Raw genomic sequence first — 23,586 nt, forward strand, 5'->3', positions numbered from 1 at the left:
AAAAAGAATCCAAAAATATGAAGATAGTGTAAGGAGCCTCTGGGACAACTTCAAGCGGACCAACATCCGAATTATGGGGTTGCCAGAAGAAGAGAGAGAGCAAGATACTGAAAACATATTTGAAGAAATAATGACTGAAAACTTCCCCTGCCTGGTGAAAGAAATAGACTTACAAGTCCAGGAAGTGCACAGAACCCCAAACAAAAGGAATCCAAAGAGGACCACACCAAGACACATCATAATTAACCTTTTGCACTCTGATGTCGAGTGTGACTCAACAAGGTTAGCATTAGAATAAAGGAATCTAGAAAAAAGCAAGCGAGTGCAAAGGGTTAAAATGCCAAGGGCAAAAGACAAAGAGAGAATCTTAAAAGCAGCAAGAGAAAAACAGTTAGTTACCTACAAGGGAGCACCCATGCAACTGTCAGCTGATTTCTCAATAGAAACTATTCAGGCCAGACGGGAGTGGCAAGAAACATTCAAAGTGATGAATAGCAAGAACCTACAACCAAGATTACTCTACCCAGAAAAGTTATCATTTAGAATTGAAGGTCAGATAAAGAGCTTCACAGATAAAAAAAAAGCTAAAGGAATTCATCACTGCCAAACCAGTATTATATGAAATGCTGAAGGGTATTCTTTAAGAAGGGGAAGAAGAAAAAGGTAAAGACAAAAACTATGAACAACAAAGTGACAACAAATACATATCAACAAGTGAATCTAAAAATCAAGTCAATAAAAAGTCTGATGAACAGAATAAACTGGTGAATATAAAAGGATCAGGGGCATAGAAAGGGAGTGGACTGACAATCCTCCAGGGAAAGGGGTGTGGGAGTGTGGGAAGAGACTGGACAAAAATCGTACACCTATGGATGAGGACAGTGGGGGTGGGGGGTAAGGGCAGCGGGTGGGGTGGAAACCGGGTGGAGGGGAGCTATGGCGGGGGGAGGAATAGGGGAACAACTGTAATAATCTGAACAATAAAGATTTATTAGAAAAAAAAATCACACCAAAACTTGCTCTTAAACTCAGGTTTTCATAAGGGCCACGAAAAGAAACAGGCATAACTTCTATTTCTTTTGATACACTGATTTTCATAGGTGCAGACAGTCCTTGATCGGGCCAGCCTGCTCCCTTTAAGAAGAGCTTTCACTTTGCTACGGGAATTCATGAGATGAAAGGAAGGGGCCGTGAGTGACGCAGTATCAGAACCAGCGTGGCTGGCTCCGGGACAGTCACTGCAGCTGAAACTTCGGATCCCATGACATTAGTGGTGTTGTTGACAAGGCCCAGTTTCTAACCTCCTCCGGAAAAGGGAGGATGGGAGGAATGTCTGCCTCCTGAGTAGCTCAGTCGATCAGCAGTCGAGGCAGTGGGCCTGGTGACCACACAATTGCTGAGTTGGTGACTGAGACTTCCAAGAAAGCAAATGAGGAAACAGCCAAGGAAGACCATTTTGGCCCAGGTGCTGGGAAGAAGCACATGAATGAAAACAACTGAAGGAGAGCAGGACAAGGTGCATGTGCTGGAAGACAAACTGACATGTGTCTGCCATCTAGTGCTAAGTGTGAGAGGACGACAAAGGAAGCCCTGTGAGTGGGCACAGAGAATGTGCAAAAAGGCACCCAAGGGCAGAAGAAACACACGAGACGTGAGAAGGACGCCAAGCACTGGGAGAGAGGAGCAGTGCATGACACACACATGTGCGCACACACACACACAGGAATGAACAGAAAATGTTCTAAGAAGTTAGGTTTAATGACAAGGCTGGCACAGAGCACACAGGGGCGGGCAGGAGGTCACTGGAGGCAGTGGTGCAGTCTTTAAGAGGTGAGCATTGGGGACTTACTGACAGAAGTCATAAACGTAGCTAAAACATTAAAGGAATTCACTGCTGTGGTGGTCACAAAGGAAGATGAGGCAGATGCCCGAAGCAGACATACACTTCCCGGAGGAGAGGGATGAAATGCCGCAGGAAATCAGAAGCGTGCCCAAACAGGTGATCAGGAAATCTGAACCTCCGCAGACTGCCCAGGCTGGGCCCCATGGAGAGAAGTGAGGGAAATTAGCATGCAGCAGACAGAAGCTGAGCCCTGCTGCAGGAAGGCCTGGCCGACTGGAGCATGACAGACGCACAGCGATATCGGGCATGAAATTCCTATCTGGTTTAGCGCGGGAGGCTCTGCTATCCCAATAGCAGCCGGGTGTTTGGAGGTCAGGGCAGATTCCATGCCACCGTCGCACAGCTGCGGGTCGCTGTGGCCACTTAGACATGTACAGGCCACTTGTCCACCTTTTGCCAGAACAGCCCAGCCCCATCTCTACTGAATGCTCTTTAACTCACAGGAGCCTCCACGCTGCACATTCCCCACCATCCCCGGCTGGGACCCTGCCTCTCTGGATGGGACAGCACCTGCAGAAACAGTCTTACCCAAGAGACGTGGCAGGTGACACCCCCACATTTCTCTTTCTGTTATCGCACAGACAAGCTGACCTTTCCATGGGAAAAACCACGCCCATCCATGCTTCTGAAATCTGCACAGTCTTCAGACTGGCAGACACTGGGTGTCTACATGGACACGGGCTCTGGCTCTGACAAAACGGAGGCTACTGATGTCGGCTGGCACACAGAAGTGACACACTGAGGGACCCTGCATCCCCTCGACACTGCCCTCCACTATGACACGGGGGCCCTGACCCCATGGGGCATGATGGCATGGCTCTCACTCTCAGCATTCTGGTCCCCTGATTCTGCCCCAGCCCCCTTTCCTGGCTGTCGTCTGCCAGGAGTCCTGCCAACCAGCCCGAGTCACCCCTTCCCTTCGACAGCCCCTGCCCCTCACGCCTCTTTGCCACATTGACTCACACACATTCCTGCTGTGCTAAGACAGGTGGCTGCTTCTTCCATATGTTGTCCCAGAACCCAGTTACGTGTAGCAAACAACACTCCTCTTTGAGGGTTTGCTATGTGCTTGTGCCCAGTGAAATTCAACATTTGTGTGCCTCTTGTACACTCTGAGAATGACACATTATGGATCTTGCCTATGATCCGGTCACTATTTATTTAATGATTTAAGATGTTTCCCCATTGGCAACACTACATTGAAGCTCTTTTCCTGATCAATAACTGGCTCAAAAGGCAGCTGAGTGAGTTGCTCATGGCCAAATGTGACGGATCACAGTGTCCTCCCAGCCGACCCATTCACACCAGCTGGCCCAGAGTGGTTGGCTCCATATAGATGGCGGTGGGACACTCCAGGGAGAGATCTCGCGCTCCAGCTTTAGAGCTGTGTGATGAAGGGATTCTTCATCTGGTCGCTGAGGTGAGGGGTTGGGACCCCCTCAGACTCTCTCCAGTGCTTCTCAGCCCTCTCCCACTGAAGAATTCCTTTTGTTGTAATACATAATCGCAGAACCTCAATATTTCATTTTAGCTAATAAATTTAAGTGGTAAGAAAAATTGGGATTTATTCGCAAAACTTAAAAAATATGGGGATCATGTATGTATTAAAATGTAGCCTTAAATTGACTTTCATTACATGATCAAAAAAGTGCTTTTATGACCTGATGTTTAGAATTCTCTATTTCATGGCTTAAAAATTACCCATTGGCTTACTTTTATAATTTTCAAGTTTGTTTTGAAATAAAGAGATAAAAGGTGTTTGAGGCCCAGAACTATTTACCAGTTCTCTGCAAGAAACATATTGTGGGTGTGCATCGTTTTTATTCTAAATAAATAAAAAGGCAAAATGAATATAAATCTGCACAATATTTTCACTTTTAAAAATGCTTTTGTGAACAAGAAACACCTGGATGTGCTCTGGAGAACCTGAGACAAACACAATGTTCGATCTCAGCCTGGCCCTGCACATCTGGAGACCTCTGTTCAAAAGACAGGGAAAGCTTTTCTCCAGTCTCTCTCCTGACCCGTCACAGGGCACTCTCCTGGCACAGGGACTCTAGGCTAGATGCTCACCAGCCAGGGGCCCGATCCCGTGACTCGCACCCTCCCTGCAAACGTGCCAGTGCTCCTGGGGGTGAAGGATGGCAGTGGCTGTGGGCAGGCTGAGGAGGGACAAGGGCCACCAGGGGTCAGGGAACTCTTCCTGGGAAGGCAGAAGGGGCGGAGAGGAGCCTGAGTGTGAGCTGAGGCTCCAAGGCCCAGGTGGGAGTTTCCCTGCCCCATGGAGCTTCCCTTATAAAATAATTCAAAGGTAAAACTGCTAAGAATTTCAAGACGGTACTGGAGAGCACTCCACCTCAAGCACAGGCCCCTTCTGGGGGGGGAGCCCCACGCAAGTGCCTTGGTTGCCTGCCCGGGAGGCTGGTCCTGTGCAGATCTGAGAAATATCGTGTTAAGGTGAAATTGCAGAACTGTTACTATCTTTGTGTCTTTCCTTTACCTCTGAAGTTTCAACCTCACTGCTCCTCATAAATCTGTCTTTAACCTGCGGTCCTTCAGAGGTCCACGCTAAACACATGTCTGTGCAAAAGCAAGTGGGGGATGGGCAGACTCAGTCCACCTGCCACACACCAACCCTCACCCTGGTGCTTTTGCAACACCTACCTGAAGAACAGAAAAGGTCAGTGATTAACTATTAGTTATTTTAAACTCAGAATGGAAGCAGATCCCGACACTCACCGACACCGTGTGAGTGAACCCTGAGGTTCCTGTGCGCCCGACGGGACTCCATACTGTGGAGGGGACACAGCGCAGGCATGCCTGCTCAGCCCCGATGGCACTCGCTATCCTTCTGGGGTCACTGTTGGCCTCCCTCACCCCAAGTGACCCAGTACTGCAGTCCCTGTAGGCACTGCCTTCTCTTTCCTGACCCAGAGGAACCCAGCGCCCTTTCCCCGAGTCATTTCCATTCCAGACAAAGCAGCACGGTGATCCCGGAGGCCCAGGCACCTCACCCGACTGCCTGACCACAGGTACCAAAATGGGGGAAGAACCCGCCCACTCTTTCTTCATTAAATCCAAAGGTGAAGGAACATCCACAATCAGCATGGCCCATGGGAATGAGCGCCTGTCCCTGGAGCCAGGCCTGGGCCAGGGAGGAGCAGGCCCGGAAGGCGGCTCAGGACCCAGCAGGCAGACAGGAATCCAGCGACCGCGCCACTGCTGCCCCGCGGGGCTGGGTTCCTTCACCTCCACGCTCTGAGCCACGGGGCCTCTGAACATGTCCTCTGGGAGGCAGAGGACTCCGAGGACAGGGCGTCTGACCTCTCAAGGTCCCTGCGGCTGCGATCCGCAGGGGCTGGAGGAGTAAGCAAAGCCACAGGATTGGCTTTCAGTAGCTGATGCAGAGACACTCAGAAACGGTAACGATATCCCCACTGTGCCGGAGCAGGGCTTTCTGCTGTACCAAGCTGTCGACAAGGGGCCATTAGCGGGCAGAACAAACAGTTCCACTTAACTCGGGTGTAGCATTACCTGTACATCAGGAACTATCACAGCGTCTTTCAAGAAGGAGACCCTTACCTCATTTGCTGTGTTGTGTGTTCCAACGATTCGGATGAAGGAGGCAGGCTGTCTTTCAAAAGTTACCGACTGCCAAGACCTGAGGGAGGAAGCACAACCATCCGCCTGGTTAGACGGCACAGTTAACCGAGCACACGGAGAGGGAGAGGCCTGTCTGTTCCCGGGAGACCTGTGCTGGAGGAGGGATGGGGGACAGGGACAGGGACAGGCTGCACGGAACGTGGGGCCAAGGGAGGCAGCGGTACCCCGTGTCCCATCAGAGCCTACAGTCTCACTGGAGAAGGTGCTCTAGCCTTCTGTGAAGGTGACGTGGCTTCTTATAAAGCTCTCCACAAATGAGTGCCAACTGCACACCAAGCTCACAAGAGTGTGGCCAAATATACGTGACCCAGGTCGGCGCGAGTTCGTGAAACACATCTCCTCTGTGAGACGGGCCTGGCTCAGGGGCCACCGGCTGCATGGCCGCACAGAGTGGCGCCGTGACTTTCCTGGGGACTCTGGGAAGAGGAGAATCAGGGCAGGCCTGTGGGCGGGGCAAAGTGCCCTGTGAAGTCCCAGCACCATGGTTAGAGAAGTGGGGGTTGCTCATTGAGGGGTGAACCCCGGTTCTCCTAATGACCCGCATGCAAGTGATGGCACCTGGGGAGGAAGAGGCAATTTCCCACAGGCCCCCACCCTCCCTTTCAGCTTCCAAATGTACCCCCAAAGGTTTATTCTCAGGACTGCCTGGGCGATGGTGGGCCCCAAAGCAGCCCTGATATGTCAGAGGCAGCTCCTCATGGATCAGCAGGGTAAGCCAGCTCATTTAAAGCCCCCAGAGCCAGGCTTGAGCCCTGAGAGGAGGAGCCCCCTCGTGGTTTTCGCTCACAGCTCATCAGAATGCCTGGGAGGAACGCATGGCACCCACGACTGTAAACGCCAATAATATTTTCTGTGATAAATGTGAGGAGTTCACCATTGTTGCCATCCCTCCTCCACTGCACAGTGGAAATGCCAGCTGCTGGGAAGCTGTTCCTGTAATTGTCTAATTACCAAGTAGCACTACCAAAGAAAATGGATGTATTTGCAGTTTGTTTTCCCCTCTGGTTTCAGGTGTTCCATCTTCTCTCTGCTATGAGCCTCCCACTGAGACTGATTCACTGCTGCCTGGACACCAGGCCCCTTAAGGTCATTAAAAAGTCGTTATCATCCTGTGTGCAAAGTCTGTGCCTCCGAAAGCAGTTTTCTGGAAACAGCACAAGAAAAATCACTCTCCTTGTACAAACGCTATCAGTCATACGTGAAGGTGATGCCGTCGACCATCCCCAGAGTTGGCGCTCCTGGCCCTTTCTCTACGGGGGACTGTTTTGCTCCCAGACCCACCCAGCTCTTGGAGATTCTACTGGGCAGGTTGTGGCCTGGGGGCCGGCAGGCCCTGTGGGGCTTCCACCCTGGGCCTGGGCTCTCACAGGTCTAGCTGCCACTTCCCAGCTAAGCCGTGGAACCCATGACAGACGTGCGTCCTTCTGGCAGGTCTGGGGAAGCAAGGGCCACTGCGGGGCCTGCTTCTCAGACCACCATCCAGGAGAGGGAAGCAGGCCTAGGATAAGTGACAACAGCCAGTGACAACTACCAGGCTCACGTCAGCTTCACAGAAAGGACGGGGGTGGAGAGGGGTGGGAGTAGAGGGGGTAAAGATTTTGTCCTTAGCTTTTCAGCCCCAGGCCTATAAAAAAAAAATCTTCAAGTGCTTCTGGATGTGAAGGTGACACGAACCTTGTAGGTTCAGGGTCCCCAGTACACGCTCATGGTCCAGAGAGTGCTGGCAGGTCCGAACCAGCCTCCTGTGGCCCAGCCCCTCCTCCCTCCACCAGGAAGACTGGAGCCCCAGGGAAGGAACAAGGCCGCGCTGGGGTCGCCCTCCTCTCACTGCTGCCGCTTTTACCATCTTCCTCTGCCCTACTCCCCTGACACCACTGCCCTCGCTTTGCTTGGGGAGGCAGGGCTGGCAGGGCAGCAGCCTGAGCAGGAAGGAGCGTTTGTGGAGTAATAAGATCCAAAGGCCTCAATTTAATACCAATCCTCCATGCCATTACATTAATATCTAATCACATTAGAGTTCATTTTCACTAACACAGCCTGAGGTTGAATAGACGATTTCATTTTCAGCAAAACTGGATACACCCTAAGACCAAGGTATCAGTAGGAAGGAAGATGGTTAGGATGAGGTAATGAGCATCACTCCCTCCCCAAGTTTCAGATTCCATTTCCCCCCAACTGCTTCCAAACAGCCTTGAATGCTGCTGGAAGGGAAGGTGGCATTGGAACAGTCCTCACGGCTGAGCCACATTTGCAATCATATGCAACGTCCACGGGAGCTGCGCAGCCGAGATCCACAGCGCCAGGAAACGCCACAGTACTAGTCCACTGAAAAGCTCAACTGCTGTTTTTGTTGAGAGCTATAGAAATATTCCTACTTGCCAATTACCCTGTATCTATCTATCTATCTCTCTCTCTCTTCTCTCTCTCTCTCTCTCTCTTGAGAGAGAGAGAGAGAGAGAGAGAGAGAGAGAGAGAGACATCGATTGGTCGTTCCACTTATTTATGCATTTATTTGGTTGTTTCTTGTATGTGCTCTGACCAGAAACGAACCTGCAATCTTGGCATATCGGGACGACACTTGAACCAAGTGAGTTACCTGGCCAGGGCCACCCTGAATCTCTTTTCTAGTAGGCAAAACTCCCAGAAAACGGGGAACATCAAGGGCTCGGCACTCATGCAGGTCAGAGACAGGGCTGAATCTGAGTAACGGGTGTCAAAAAATACACATGGACTTTGCTTTGAGCACTTACCCCCAAACCACAAAACCCCCTGCACTCGCTGGCTCTCCACTGGACAAGTCCATCCCCTTCTTGAGTTGCAATCTCCTTATGTGTTCAATGCTGATAGACAGAACCCCCTCCCCCCCACCCCTGGCTACAGAATGAGGCCCCAATTACATTACACTGTAATGTATATATCTGCACACACATGAATTCAAAGGTGTCGATAAGAATGTCTGCTAAAATGCTGATCAAACTTTTAGTTTGGGATAGAAGAATTTCAAGAGACATTTACTATAGTTTGGTAGAGTATATGTAATCATTTTTAAAAAGTACCTATCTTAACCTACTGCCTAAGGCTTTCCTACTGATCATGTGACATGAAGTGAGCAAAAAGGCAAGCCTGTGTTATGATGCAGGGTACTTCCATTGAGGAGAGTCTCTGGTGTCAGTACAGACTGTAGGCCTTAATCCTGGTCCTTCATGCACTGGAGATAGGATGGCCCCAAGGTTGATGGCATGGGTTCTGGAGCCAGGCTACCTGAGTCTGAATTTCACTTTCTTACTCTCATCAGCTGTGACCTTGGGCAAACTGCTCAACCTCGGTGGGCTTCAGTCTCTTCATCTAACCTATATACTGTATATTAAAGGCTAATATGTTCATCTGGATAATGACATCACGTAGCAATGCCCAGGAGCTTCCTCTCCCTAGCAACTAGCCTCCTTGGAGTTTCTTCAGCCCAGGAACACAGCTTGCTTTATAGCCAGGTGGAAACATTTTACACTTTAACCAAATGTCTGTGAAGCATTTTCTTGTGCCTCATCTCATTTGATCCTCATAGAAGTCCTGAGGTAGGTAGATAGGTGATTCGGTGGAATCCTATTTTCTTTTCATTAGCCGAAAAATGGAGATTTAGAAAGCTTAGAAACTTGACCCGACTGAAAAGAAGTAAGAAATGGTGCACCTTGAAAATGACTTCAGGTTTTCTCACTGCACAGAATATAGTCAAACACTGATGTAGTTAATTATTTTACCCTTTGTCCTCCCTGCATGATCTACAATAATAATCTGTTTCGTATTGATATTTATTGCTGTGTTGCTGACAATGACCTGAAAGAGAAGTTGGGGTGCTTCACTGGGCTGGAAAAAGTGTAGCTACATGAGAAAGCAGGTCTAATTAAGCAAGTTTATTCTATATATATAAAAGGCTAAGTTGACTTGCACATGCGCAATACATATAAAGCTCTTGCTGGTGCCAATCGCATGCATGTGTTTTGATCTGTCATTGTCAATTGTGAATTTGGTTGACACTTCTATTATAGAGAAAGGGTGAATAGCGATATTAAAATATTTCTTCTAATTAATTTCCTTTCAATGTTCATGAATTCGTGCACTGGGCCACTAGTAATAACAATAACTATAGAAAAACTGCTGCAACTGAGAAACCAAGATGGTGGCATAGGTAAACACCTAAACTGCTGCCTCGCACAACAATTTCAAAACTACAACTAAAAGACAAAACGTCTATCACCCAGAACCACGGGAAAGCTGGCTGAGTTGAAGTTCTACAACTAGAAGGAAAGAGAAAAGAGCATTGAGACGTGCACAAGTGCTGAAAAGCTGAGGTACAGAGGCGTGTGAATCAGGTTGGCAGCAGGTGAGGTACAGAGGCGTGTGAATCGGGTTGGCAACTGGCTGCGCGGCTTTTTTCAACCCGAAGGGAGACAAGCTCCCTATTACTCTGAACTCCAGTTTCTGGGGAGACGCTGGGGACCCAAACTCCTACAGGGAGAAGCTGGACTGTCTGCCATCGGGTCGGAAAGTGAGGGTGACTTTCTTGCAGAGGTGTGCCCAGCAATCATTGTTTATTGTGCTGGGGCGCGGGACGCGTGGACTTGGAAACGCGGAAACGCAGAGACGGCTGACTGGCAGCCATCGCTGTTTGCCACGCCCTAGCCTAGTGACTCCCTGAGACCCCGCCCCGCACAATCTACAAACCCACCCAAGCTCCAGGCAGCTGCTTTTGCATATAAATGGCCTGCTCTATCGCAGCTTAACCTAACAAACTGCAGCTCTGGTCAGACAGCTCCAAAACCTCCAAACCCCAAGCAAAGAGGAGAAAACTGTAGTTCTCGCTGTAGCTCCTGCTGGGTGGCCTCAGACAGTAGCTGACCTGCACCACATTGGAGATCCAGAAGCTAATGTATCTAGTGGTCAGTGTGAGACAACACCAGATTTCAACTACTCACGACCGTAAGTGACACATTCAAGAGGCAAACTCAGTGAGCACCAAAGCCCCACTGAAACAAGTAATGCCCCATAAGCATGTCTCTAGCACAGCAGTTCTTCCATTATAGACACAGTGGGTCCTCACAGCCAATTGGCCTGGAGGTCAATTCCTCCCAGTGACACCAACAACAATCAAGACTTAACTACAACAAGGCTGTACACACAGTCCACAAAGGGGTGCACCAAGAGTGTCCACCTCAGGTAACTGGGAGGCCGACCCATTGGGCCATATAGGACACCTAACACACAAAGCCACCCTACCAACTCATGGAAGCAGCGAAAATGAGGAGACAAAGAAACAGATCACAAACGAAAGAAATGGAGGAAAACAAAGACTGGATATAGAGTTCAAAACCAGTTATAAGGTTTTTCAAGAATTTCATGGAAAAGATCAATAAATTTAATGAGATATGAAAAAGGACCAACTAGAAATTAAACATACACTGACTGAAATAAAAAATATTATACAGAGACCCAACAGCAGACTAGAGGAACACAAGAATCAAGTCAAAGATTTGAAATACAAAGAAGCAAAAAACACTCAACCGGGAAAGCAAAAAGATAAAAGAATCCAAAAATTTGAAGATAGTGTAAGAAGCCTCTGGGACAACTTCAAGTGAACCAACATCAGAATTATGGGGGTGCCAGAAGAAGAGAGAGAGCAAGATACTGAAAACCTATTTGAAGAAATAATTACAGAAAACTTCCCCCACCTGGTGAAAGAAATAGACTTACAAGTCCAGGAAGCACACAGAACCCCAAACAAAAGGAATCCAAAGAGGACCACACCAAGACACATCATAATTAAAATGCCAAGAGCAAAAGACAAAGAGAGAATCTTAAAAGCAGCAAGAGAAAAACAGTTAGTTACCTACAAGGGAGCACCCATGCGATTGTCAGCTGATTTCTCAACAGAAACTATGCAGGCCAGACGGGAGTGGCAAGAAATATTCAAAGTGATGAATAGCAAGAACCTACAACCAAGATTACTCTACCCAGCAAAGCTATCATTCAGAATTGAAGGTCAGATAAAGAGCTTCACAGATAAGAAAAAGCTAAAGGAGTTAATCACCACCAAACCAATATTATATGAAATGCTGAAAGGTATTCTTTAAGAAGAAGAGGAAGAAGAAGAAAAAAGTAAAGATAAAAATTATGAACAACAAATACATATCTATCAACAAGTGAATCTAAAAATCAAGTGAATTAAAAATCGGAGGAACAGAATAAACTGGTGAATATAATAGAATCAGGGGCATAGAATGGGAGTGGATTGATAATTCTCAGGGGGAAAGGGGTGTGGGGGGTACGGGAAGAGATTGGACAAAAATCGTATACCTATGGATGAGGACAGTGGGGGGGAGGTAAGGGCAGAGGGTGGGGTGGGAACCGGGTGAACGGGAGCAATGGGGGGGAAAAAGGAGAAACAATTGTAATATTCTGAACAATAAAGATTTATTAAATTAAAAAAAATAAATAAAAACTGCTGCAACTAAAATAAATAACAATAACTATCAAAAATTTTTGGTGAATATTAAATAAACTAATAAATGTAAGAGATCTAGAACAGTGCTGGTGTGTACGAGTTGCTAAAAATAATAGCTGACATGGTTATTACTACTGTAATTATGACTCAGCCCAACAAACCTGGACAGGACACAGTGCCTCCCTGGCCTCATCTGCGAGTCACCAAGGGGGATAGTGCATGAGTTAATGACTACTGCAGAGGTTCCTAGGGGAACCCACGCACCCCATCAGCACCCAGGTCTTGGAGGCAGAGAGGTAGCTGGGCTTTGGAGGAGTGAATAAGTGTTTGTTGAATACACTTGTGAGCTTGGCACTTGCTGGTATTATGGGGCATCCACACAAGATGTAGCGGCTGCCCTTAAGAAGTTTATCATCTCTGTGGGGAGATCAGCTATCCCTCTGTGAACTAATTAGAAAACAATGCAAACAGTACGGTGGTCCCAACTCACACACTGGTGGTGTTCCCAAACTTCCCTTGTAATTAGTTGTTTGATGCTTAGAAGCATTTTTTTCCAGAGAAATAAAGCTATAAATCTTGATTGGCTTCCTAGGCCCACCCATAAAACTTAATTTAACCCACAATGAGGCTGAAATATATGAAGCTAATAAAAAAAGATGTTGCCATAGTAGTAATTAAACAAGCCAGAAAAACAAGAGATTTAAAACAATCTCTCTAGGGCTGCTGCTTGCGGAATGAGGATTAAACACTGGAACGAGTATAAAATTGTGGGGATGTGGCTGGAGGATGGTGGGTGGGTGCTGATAAGGTTGCGGGGCTACAGCCTGTCCTCCCACAGCCTCTCCCCTGCAGACCACTGTGAGGTTTCCCGAGTGCTTCTCGATCGTGATCGACCTCATGTGGCTCCCACAGTCTGCTCCACAGGTGGGCAGCCAACTGAGTCCCACTTCAGAGGCAGGCAGTGAGGCAGGGGTTACCTGTCAGTGTCCGAGAGCCACCAGGTGCAGCTGACCACAGAAGCCGGTTCAATGGCTACTAGCGTGTGCTCAGAGCGAGCACCTTTCCAACAACCGAGAGTCTGGCACTGACTGCTCACCGTCACCAGTCCCAGAACATGACTAACACCTCGCGTAGGTGCTGGTGTCCCGACTCCAGGACTGGACATCACACCCCCAGGGATTACAAGCTGACCTTAGGCAAACGAAAGCCCTTAAAGCCTCAGTTTCCCGTGTACAAATGGGGTAACGGCACTAACCATTTAGGGGTGTGAGAATTCAATGAGGAACCGGGTGCCTGGAATGTGGTAAAGGCATTGTAACTGCTGGCTGCTCCTTTTAAATCTTTATATTCACCCATTGGAGACCTGGAGGAGGCAGGAGGCTCTGCGGGGGCGCCTGTGTGGAGGGATCTGAAAGATCTAAAGCACAGGCTTACCACATGCAAGTTAGAGGATGCTACCCAGCGTGCAGTACCACGCACAAAACTGCACAGAAGTTACTCATTAAAACATATGTGCTTGTAGAACATTTTCTAAATATTCTGGAAGGAAATATGCTGAATCCATGGCAGTGGTTGTCTCTGAGGAGAGGGTAGGGATGGGACTGCTTTGGGGGAACAAAGGAGACTTCAACATTAACTGGAAGATTTTATTTCTTTGATTAAAATAAAGATGAGTATATATGAAAAATATTAACTAGTCAATTCTGGGGATAAGTATGTGAGAGAATGTTATATTACTTTTTAATCTCTTCTGTATTTTAAACAGTTCTTTAAATAAATAAAAAGAAAGAGGAAGAAGAAAGGGATTAAACCACATCTGCATTTATGTGAGAATTTGCCAGAGGTGGAATTAACGAAAGTGCAAATATAAAAATCAGGGAGAATAGTGTGGCTATCCTCCGGGGGGACGGGCGGGGGGGAACTGTCACCATCTGTCAGTGCAGGTGTGTGCCAGGGCTGGGTGCAGGCCCCTGAGGGCCACAGGAGGAAGGACTGAGGAGAAGGGCTTTCCACCCTATGCCCCGCCCGCCTTCCGCGGGACCCGAGGGTCTCAAGCCCAGGGTGCCTGGTCTTTCCGCTCTGCAAACACATGATTCTGCTGCCTACGCTGTAGAGAGAGTGTGAATGCCAGAACTTTCTGTAGGGCACCTGCTGAGCAGTGGGGGACGGGGACAAGAAAGCACTTGGCCAGAGCCAGAATGGCAGTGAGACCTCAAGATACTGATCTACTTTCCTTCTCTCTGTCCCTCCATGCAAACTAATCCCCTGGGTTAATCTTTGCTTCCTCCACTAAAAACACAGGACGGGAATTTAATAAAGGTTTCATATCTAATATGTGTATTATTTCATGCACGCGCGCGCGCACACACACACAAAACAGAGAAAGATTAAGGAGATGTTACCATCTCTGCGTCAACACCTCAGAGAGAAGACATGTAGGAAGCAGGCGGACTCACCCTGCAGAAGCCTAAAAAGGCTCATGTGCTTGAGTCACCAGCCGCCTCTGATGGTGAGGGTGTGTGGGGGCTGAACCAAGAGCACTAGCTGAAAGCAGGTAAAGGAGCAGGTGGATCCCCCCAACTCTCCTCTCCTCCTCCCTAAACAGTGGGGACGCGCCCCCTTCCATCTTGGCAGGAGACAGGGATTTCACTCTGGAGTCCTTGAACATAGAGGGTCTGGACACTGGGGCATTGGGCATAGGGGTTCTCCAGGGGCTAAGAGGAAGGGGTCACATGAAAGTGAGTACCCCAGAAGGAGACTCTGGGCACCCAGGCCTAACCCCCAGGCAGGAGACTGACCAGCTCAAGAGGAAAGACCTCAAGATACTGCATGTGGTAAACAGTATCTTGAGGTAAACAGTATTCTCTCTGTCCCTCCATGCATCTCCCTATACATATTTATCAAGTGCTTCCTACGGAACAGGCTTTGTTTTAGACTCTGCCCGCAAGAAGCTTCCATTGTAGTGGAAGAGAGGGGCAAACAATTTTATCCGACTTAAAGAGGGCCATGGAGGAAACAAGCACGTGAGTAGACAGAGCGGGGAGCTTCGCTTTGGGTAATGTATTAAGGAAGTTCCCTCTGGCACAGGGACAAATGGCTAAGATCAACACAAAAGGAGGAAAGGCCACGCCAAACTGGAGAGGGCTCCTGTGCTGGGTCTGAATGAGTGGCAGGGTCTCCAGGGAAACACCCAATCCCCTCTGCTGGCCTCCAGTGAGGCCCACCAGACGGCTACATGCAGATGCTCCCAGCCAGCTTTCTCAGTGCCTAACTTTTACAAGTAAACAGCCAGCCAAGGATCAAAGACTCTAACATGAAAGATAGAGACCAAAAGCAAACAGAAAAGAAAAATAACTCAGAGGATATAGATGTAATTCAGCAAGCAGAATAAAACTTGAGAAAAAAAAACTATAATCCCTCTAGAAAGATAAAAGAAAGTATTATTACATGTTTGAGATAGAATAAAATAATATGAAAAGGAATATTTGGAGAAGAAGGAAATGCTCTCATAAATTAAACTGAGTTGAAATACATAATTCAACAAAATAGAAACTTATATTGAGGAAATTTTTCAGAATGTCAAATAAAATGACAGAAGTAGAGAATGGAAGAAAAAGAATAAGAGGAAGAGAGAAAAAAGGATAAGAGGAGAGAATGAAACTAAGAGGTCTACTACCCAGTTAGCTGTTCCAGAGAAAGAGTGGAGAAGTGAGCTACAAAATCGCCGACGTAGCAGAGGCACCTTCCCAGACCTGAGGACATGAGTCTCCAAGTTAAAGAGGCCACCACAGTCCATGAGGAATCACCGGTCCACGCATGTTCCTGAGACACTAGACGATCTAAAAGCTCTGGAAGGCAGCAGGGCAACAGGAAGAGGTGGGGGCCAGACCAATGAGCTGCTTGAACAGCAACCTGGGAGCTGGAGGATAAGGGAGCCCTTCAGTCCAAACGCTGAGGGAGAACTTAGTTCCCAGCCAGAGGACTGTTTCCAGCCAAACTATCGTCAAGTATTAGGATAGAACAAAGAAACGTTCAGTTAGGCATCAATCTCAAAAACTTACTTCCAGTGCATTCACAAGAAACTAATGGAAAATGAGCTCCACCAAACAAAACGTTAAAGGAAGACAAAGAAAGTCATGGAATCCAGGAAACAGGAACAGGGCCTGGGAATGCCCAGAGGGTGGGGGCAACCAGAGGGAGAGGGAAGGTGGGGGCTGCCAGGGGACCTTCTCAGGAGGAAAACCACACTGACTTACCAGAGACGTTAGAGCAGGTTGAGGGAATTTGTATCCCTCTGACAAAAGTTACGGGGAAGAGTCAGTGGTAAGTACATAGAAAATTAATGAAATGTGTAAAATACAAAGTAATTTTTAACTCCGGGAAAAACAGACAAATGAAAAAAGAAAGGTGATCATACACGTTACATGGCTTAGCTCTGAACAACAGTTACACAGTCATGCTAGTGGAGACCAGAAATGATACAGAAAAGCAGTAACTAGAGAGGGAGGTGGGGAGAGGAGGCGGCGGGAAGGGCAAGGAGGCCAAAACCACTTCCAAACTAGGAAGACAACAGATAATTTTGGTAACAGAATTAAGAAACAGAATAAGCATGTTGTTTAGAAACATGAAGGTATAGACCAAAAGACAGGTCTAAAACAAATGAACGTGTCTGTCCCCAAATCGGAGTCTGACCGCATGCTGGGCTGGACAAGTAGAGTCCGGGGCACTCTCACACCGGGAAGAAGTGCAAACTGACACCCGCAACCAGCAGCATTTGAAATGCCCACAGGCCTGGAGCGCAACCCCTCCTCCATCGCTGCTTACGGTCTCTCTATGCGGGCCCCGCCGGGACACAGCAGCATAGGACAGCCTGGCGGCACGGTGTGGACAAGAGAATAGAAATGACCTAAATGCCCATCCCTGCGGGCTGGCTAAGAAAATGTTGGTACAACTCTCTCCCTATTAGGAAAGACTAGCAGGAAAGAAAACAAGAAAGACTAGCAGCTGGATCGCTGGATGGAAGTGGGGCGGGAAAGAGAGTGAGAGGAGAGTCAGCCACAGGTGGGGGCAGAGATCTAGAGATCTCTACGGTATAAAAAAAAAACAGGGAAAAGACACAGTTGTTTATGCACAAACCATCCTCTCTGGAGGAGGGCATTTCACTGTCCCTATAGTTTTTAACTTTTAAACCATATTAAATGTATTTTCTTGGAATATATAGTATTTTCAAAATATTAACTTTTTTTTTTTAAGGAAAAAAGGAAAGAAGTTGCCTGTGGGAGAGGAACCTGCAGTGGGAAGGGTAAAGCAAGGGACTGCTGCTCTTTGTTACAAGTTCTACTTGGTTTTAAAAACTATGTACATGTGTAACTTTGATAAAAATGAAAACATTCAAAAGTTAAATAAAGAACAGCAGAGTGAAGAAAGGGAGCAAAGCCTGTGTGAGGAGGAACAGATAGGTTACATGGGGAACAGATGAGTTCACACCCTTCGGGAGCAGGGCTGGAAGGCAAACGGGAACCTTGTAGGAAGATTCCCGAAGTGGGAGGAAACTCTACAGGCTGTCCCCTATCAACTGAGCCCTGTGGCTCTGAGACTTGCTTTGTCCAAGGCCCCGAGAGTTCGACTGGGTGAAGCCGGCTGACAGTCCTTTATGAGCGCGTCTCGCCCTCGAGAGCTGACCCACAGCTGCCTCCCGACCCTCTGAGCAAGCTGTTCTCACTGTCTTCCTCGCCCTTGCGATGGCCAAGGGCCACAGCCATCTCTTTCATCATTCCTGAAGATGCGCCCTGGACTGGGCATGTGAGGAGAGCACGTCTTCCAGCCCTGGGTGAAGTGGGGGTTCTCCAGCTGTCACCTGCAGACTGGGCCCTGGGGGCCTCCCCCTGGTAGCTCCCAGCCAGCCTGGACGGTCCTGGGGCCCCCTCCTTTGTTCCAGAGAGAGGGTGTCTATGCAGCATATGTTACAGCTGCCTCACTGCCCTGATTCACAGGGAATTCGAACCCGCTTATTCACCCTGTCCGTCCATCCATTCCACATCCATTTATTGAGAGCTCTGCATGTGCCAGGCTCAGGTACACTGGGGCCAAGTTTGTCTAACCTGACTGCAGACCCGAGGTGGCAGAAAAACAGCTCGTTAGGAGCCACCAGGATCATGATCACTTAGTCACATGCTCATCAGCCAAATGCTTCCTGAGAGCAAAGGTCACACATGGGAGGCTCACAGACATATTTTGCTGGTGTGCTGAGTAATTTTTAAAATTGAAGTTAGCTGCCACTTAAAAAATGAGAGAGGACAAATACAAATACAAATGTTTGGTTTCTCTTGAAAACGAGAAGATCCGGCATCCTTGGGCCTTCTTGGAGCTGAGGTGAAGAGGCCAGGCCAGGCCTCGAGCTCCTAGTGGCCTCCACCACCCCTGGGCCCGCCCTGGTCTGCTGTGCTGGCTTGCATCACCCACCTGGCCAAGCAGGTGGCCAGGTTTCCTTTCCAGACTTAGACAGAGCTCAGATGGTGGTGAAATGGAATGAATTAAATTTCTAATTCTTATACAGGACTCCCACCATCTCAAAATTCTTTGGGGATCCAGCACCAGAACTGATACACAAATTATGTTTCAGTTAAAAACCCCACAAACCTATCTTCTTACGCTGTTCTCTTCTTAGCCTCAAGACCAGGACAAAGAGGCTCTTGAAAGGAGGAAGCGCTGTTACTCTTCAGTTGCTCTGGTGGAGCTTCTAAAATTCCAAGTCCAGGTCGCACCTCAGACTAATTAAAACTCAGAGCCTCTGGGGCAGGCCCTGCCTGAGCTCCTCAGGTGACTTCAATGCACAGCCACGGGCACGCCCTTCCTCCTGCACTGATGGAGGGTGGGGAGCAGCCTCCTGGAACAGAACGTGTCATTTTCTGTCCCAATTACAGTGCACCTGGGATTTCTGGGCCTCTCGGGCGAATGAATGCATGCCTTTACTGCTCTCACATGAGCCGGTCTTGGGTATTTGCCTTCCCTGTTCATAGCATAATTTTCCTTTTTAGAGAGTTTCCTCTCAAAGAAAAGGCCCTGACCCTGGCCAGCTCCTTGGGAGTGGAGCTGAGAGCTTCTAACCCTGCAGCAGCTACAGGAAGGTCTGTGTCCTGGGGACACTGGGAGTGTTTGAGTGTGGGGGGGTCATGAAAAGAGGGGGCTGTTTTCATACTCCACATCTCGCTCAGTCCCCATCCCCAAGCTCCAGCGCTCCTCAATACCCCTAAGGGGGTGCAGTAATTGATGATTAGCATTCCACAGCTTGGCTTACATCCTGCTAGCCTGTCATATTTAATTACATTTTAACTATATTCGTCTTCAATAATAGCACGAACATAATTTAGATAATTATCTCTCTCTTATTCTCTGACTCTGTCTCACTTAGAGCTCCTTGCAACGAAGATTGCTTTCTCGGTGCAAACACATAAACAGACTCTGGGCCAAGTGCTTCTCTCTCTTGCAGCAGCAGCTGTGCTACAAACCAGTGGTTTTGAGTGTCATGCAGACAAAAAGGAAATTCCTGTTTCTTCCTGTCTCTGTATTCATGTTTGTACACAACCAGGGGTGGGAGCTGGTGTGTTTGGGTGCGCGCGCGCGCGCCCCACGCCCGCACGCTTCTCAGCCCCTGGACAGAGCTCTGCGTGATGCAGAAACAGGGGCGGCCTAGTCAATCAAATTAGCACCTATAATGCACCCTCTCGGTCTGGCATTTCTTACCAGGTTTAACGGTTCCCTCGCAAACAAACTGTTGAAACAGTTATAAATGTCTGGTTAGTCTTCTGAAGAGTTCTTTCTAATAGGGTTTCTGTCACACATGGATCTTATCATTCGTGACCTTCAGCTTTGCCTGTCGTTAGCCTCCTCCGAGAGACCGCCAGGCCGAGAGACCTGGGACTCTTCCCAGAGGGAGTGTCTTCAGCCCACTGCTCTAGGGTCAGGAGTCCCTACACACCTCCCAACACCAGTGAGGTCACAGGCCACCCGAGGTCCTCAGCTCCTATCTCGTCCCCACTCAGGGAAAAAGGTTCCTTCCTCAGGAGCCTGTCCATTGGCTTCTCTGGTGAAGCTGGCCAACACAGCAGAGGTTTTTAGTTAAAGATTTTATGTTGCAAGTTCCCACCTCTAAGAAGATTTCTGAACAAAAAAGTGAGTAAAAAATGGGTTCCAAAATAGCTACTATCAAAGGCAAACTTGCCCAAAGTTTAGAAATCTGGAGCAAGAAAGAACTTGAACAAATTCACAAGATAGAGTATGGATGGAGATAGGAGGTCTTCACTCCCAAATTATCCAGGTTCTGTCCATTTCCTTGGAATCCCCAAAGGCACCAATGAATATGGATTTTGTATAAATATTCACTTTGGCTTAACCTTGTCTGATATTGAAGGAATATCTATTTACTTAAGATCAGTTACTCGTGTTTTCAGACAAAATTCACTGCTCATATGGTTCTCCATTCACATTAGATCCAAGTACCCTTTTGACCCTCTGAAAATAAATACCAGCAAGTAGTCCCTGCAGTGCTAAGGGACAGGCAGAGGAGGTTACAGGGGTCTGTGTAGTTCACCATGGCCGATTTGGCTCAGTGGTCGGCCTGAAAACCAAAGGGTCTTGGGTTTGATTCCAGGTCAAGGGCATATGCCTTGGTTGCAGGTCTGATCTTCAGCCTGGTTGGGGTGCGAGCGGGAGGCAACCAACTGATGTGTCTCTCTCACATCGATGTTTCTCTCTCTCTCCTCCTTCCTTTCCACTCTATCTAAAGATCAATGAAAAAAAAAAATCCTTGGGCGAGGCTAAATAAATACATAAATAAATGGACTCTTGCTGCCACTTGTTTGGGAGGCCAAAATTCATGGCTCTCTCTGGAAATAAACATTCAGAAAGAATTCAGGAGCCAAACAGTTGTCTAGACCAACAATGGCTATCATTATGTTGAGTTCACAACTGACCCTTCTGATGTCACCAGACCCACTACTAGCTGATGTGCAGGAGGGAAATTAGCAACCTGCCGATTCTGGCAACTGAGTAGTAACTCTTGGCCCAGAAGAGAAATTCAAAACCACTTAACGTGGTGATCAGGAAGGGTTGTGGAGGCCTGTCCCGGGTGATGTTGGGGGAGAATGGGTGCGGCCTTCCCTGCGGGTGAGGAGAGTAGGAGAGCTCTCTTTAAGAGCCAGGGCTCCCCATCCATGACACAGGTTCAGGGTTCGCTGTTCACCTCCCTCCGATGGCAGCTGGGCGAGTCCATTCCTGCCTGGCTGCGGTGTCACAGGCTGCGACGTTCCTGTGTAAGTACAGCCTGGGCACTGTAGGCCAGGCCTGTGGTGGGGGTGAGGGGACTTGAACAGGTGAAGGAAGACTCACCTCTCCTCCCCCATAGCCCTGCACCCTCCAAACACCTTGATTTGATCCCTGTCGTTCATTAGGGATGTTTTGGTCCCTCAGTGGAATTCTCCACTTGGGAATTTTGCTGAAATCTGCCCGAAGGGTAAGAACTACCGAATGAATGGAAGAGCCGGCAGCCTGGCCCACTTTGTGGCAGCAGACAGTTCTAGAGGCTGGTGGAGAGGGCAGATCTGGGCTGCTGTTCCTGAGGATTCCCTGTCCCCAGCAAGCTCCACGCCCAACAGAATGATTGATTTAAGAATGTGAGCGGCACCTTTCAGCCAGCGAGGAGCCACACTAACTCGGAAGAGGCTGCTGCCACCGAGGGAGCGCCACTTCCTCCTTGGCAATGCCATGTCTCCCAGAAGCACACTCTCTCCGAAATGCACACTGGAAATATGAGGACTGGGCATGGGCAGGAGCCAATTTCCAAATGTTAAGAATCTGGCAATTTCATTTCCTAGTGTTTTAAATACCGAATGCATTTAGAACACAATGAGGACTAAATGCCCCCTGAATTTCAAGTTTTAAAAAGGACTGCTTTTATAGAAGTTCATGCCAAAAGCCTGTGCAGAACAACACCTGGCCCCGACCTCAGAGCCACTACAGTGCCCAGCCAGCAAGCAGCGGCCTCCAGAAGGACAGGCAGGCAGGCAGCCTCCGAATCAAACCTGACCAATTTCATACCTAAAAATCACACTAAGCCCCCGCGGGTATTCCAGACCTGATGACATGCCAAAGCCATTCAGCACCCAACACCGGGATAGATTCAGTACAAACTTAAAAATAGACTCTCTCTCTCTGCAGCCATTAAGGGCTGATATTTGCAGCTGAACGGATGAGAAATTGGGGGCACTGGGGAGAGCTTTAAAAATATCCAGAGTACAAAAAGAATGTTTCTCTATGATGAAAAGTTTGGCTCTTAGCAAGGAGCCCTCGAGATTAGCCTGGAGCCATTCAGTGCACACGAACCTCTGAATGTGAGTTCTGTAATAGAAAGGTGACAAGTGTTCTGGCAGCCCCATAAAGGCCTTTTCCAGAATTTGCATAAACTGCCACATTCAACACAATTAAAGCAAAACCATGAATGGCCTGCAAGCTGATGTAAGGAAGTGCGGCGAGGGCAACAATCTTTCTTCTGGGACCTTTCTGACAGAAAGAAAGTTGACTTTTAAAAAATCATTTCTTCCTCTTTCAAACACTTTCTTAATAATAATAAAAAAAAAAATCACCATCCCTCAACTTGGTGTGGTGACTTTCTGGGTCCTCTATTTGTTGGCTTAGACCTCTGAAGACTGTGATCTGTTTTAAGTCCTTGGCTCCCCTCGTGCTGGGTCCAAGTCACCCTCTGACTCCCACTTCCCCACATCCAGTCCTCGCTGTGCACAGGCCTAGACTCAGGCAAGAAGAAACTTGACCTGTGACCCTGCTCTGCCCATCTCCGAGCCTTGGGCCAGGCTGCCTCGTGGTGTCCTAGTGTAGGCAGCCAGAGGCAGCAAGGGCTCCCTGTGAACTCACAAAGCCTGGTGCACAATGGGACAGGTCAGTTGACAACGGGGCATGTGTTAAGCACATGAATTAAGTTGAATGATTTAGATAACTTATGACATAACCAGATGCCAAGACGGGTAGGAGGCCGTGGCTGGGCAAGGAGAGAGGCTGGAGGCATGGCAGGCCAGGGCTGTCATCCAATCACTTGAATTAGCCACAGGGAGAAAATCAGGGAGAAAGAAGTTGCACTGATGGCACCTCACTCTGAAAAATCCTGTTCTCCCCAGGCCAGCAACCTCAGAGATTCCCTGCCTGCATTTCCTGAACGGAGGCCATGAGTGTGCAGATTTGATGCCTTGTATTTCTTAACACCTGCTTTGACCTTTGTTCATGCCCCGAAGGCTAAGACACCACACAATGGCTTGTTTGCTGTGAAGTAGTAAAGTAGTAAACTATGGCTTCCCTTCAGGCTGTGTCTCAACATGCCCTAGTTATTCACAGCCCAGGCCCCGCCCGAGGATCTGCAGAGTTGAAGGCTGACGTCAAGAAGTCCAACTGCTTTCAGCAAGGTTAACAGTTATCCTTGGCACATGGAAATCTCCTGCAATAAAGACTGACTCAGGGG

At 48.3% G+C, this 23,586-nt stretch overlaps 1 protein-coding gene across 2 annotated transcripts in view; it reads right to left on the minus strand.

The window, feature by feature from the left end:
* The window catches only part of BTBD9 (BTB domain containing 9), a 482,681-nt gene that overhangs the window by 13,918 nt on the left and 445,177 nt on the right, over window positions 1–23,586 (minus strand). For both annotated transcript variants that reach the window (XM_054722627.1, XM_054722628.1), the window contains one exon: window positions 5,486–5,564. In XM_054722627.1, the coding sequence (XP_054578602.1) occupies window positions 5,486–5,564 (79 nt within the window). The remainder of the gene's footprint in view (window positions 1–5,485; window positions 5,565–23,586) is intronic.

The sequence above is a fragment of the Eptesicus fuscus genome, chromosome 10, assembly GCF_027574615.1.
Source record: "Eptesicus fuscus isolate TK198812 chromosome 10, DD_ASM_mEF_20220401, whole genome shotgun sequence".
NCBI lineage: Eukaryota > Metazoa > Chordata > Mammalia > Chiroptera > Vespertilionidae > Eptesicus > Eptesicus fuscus.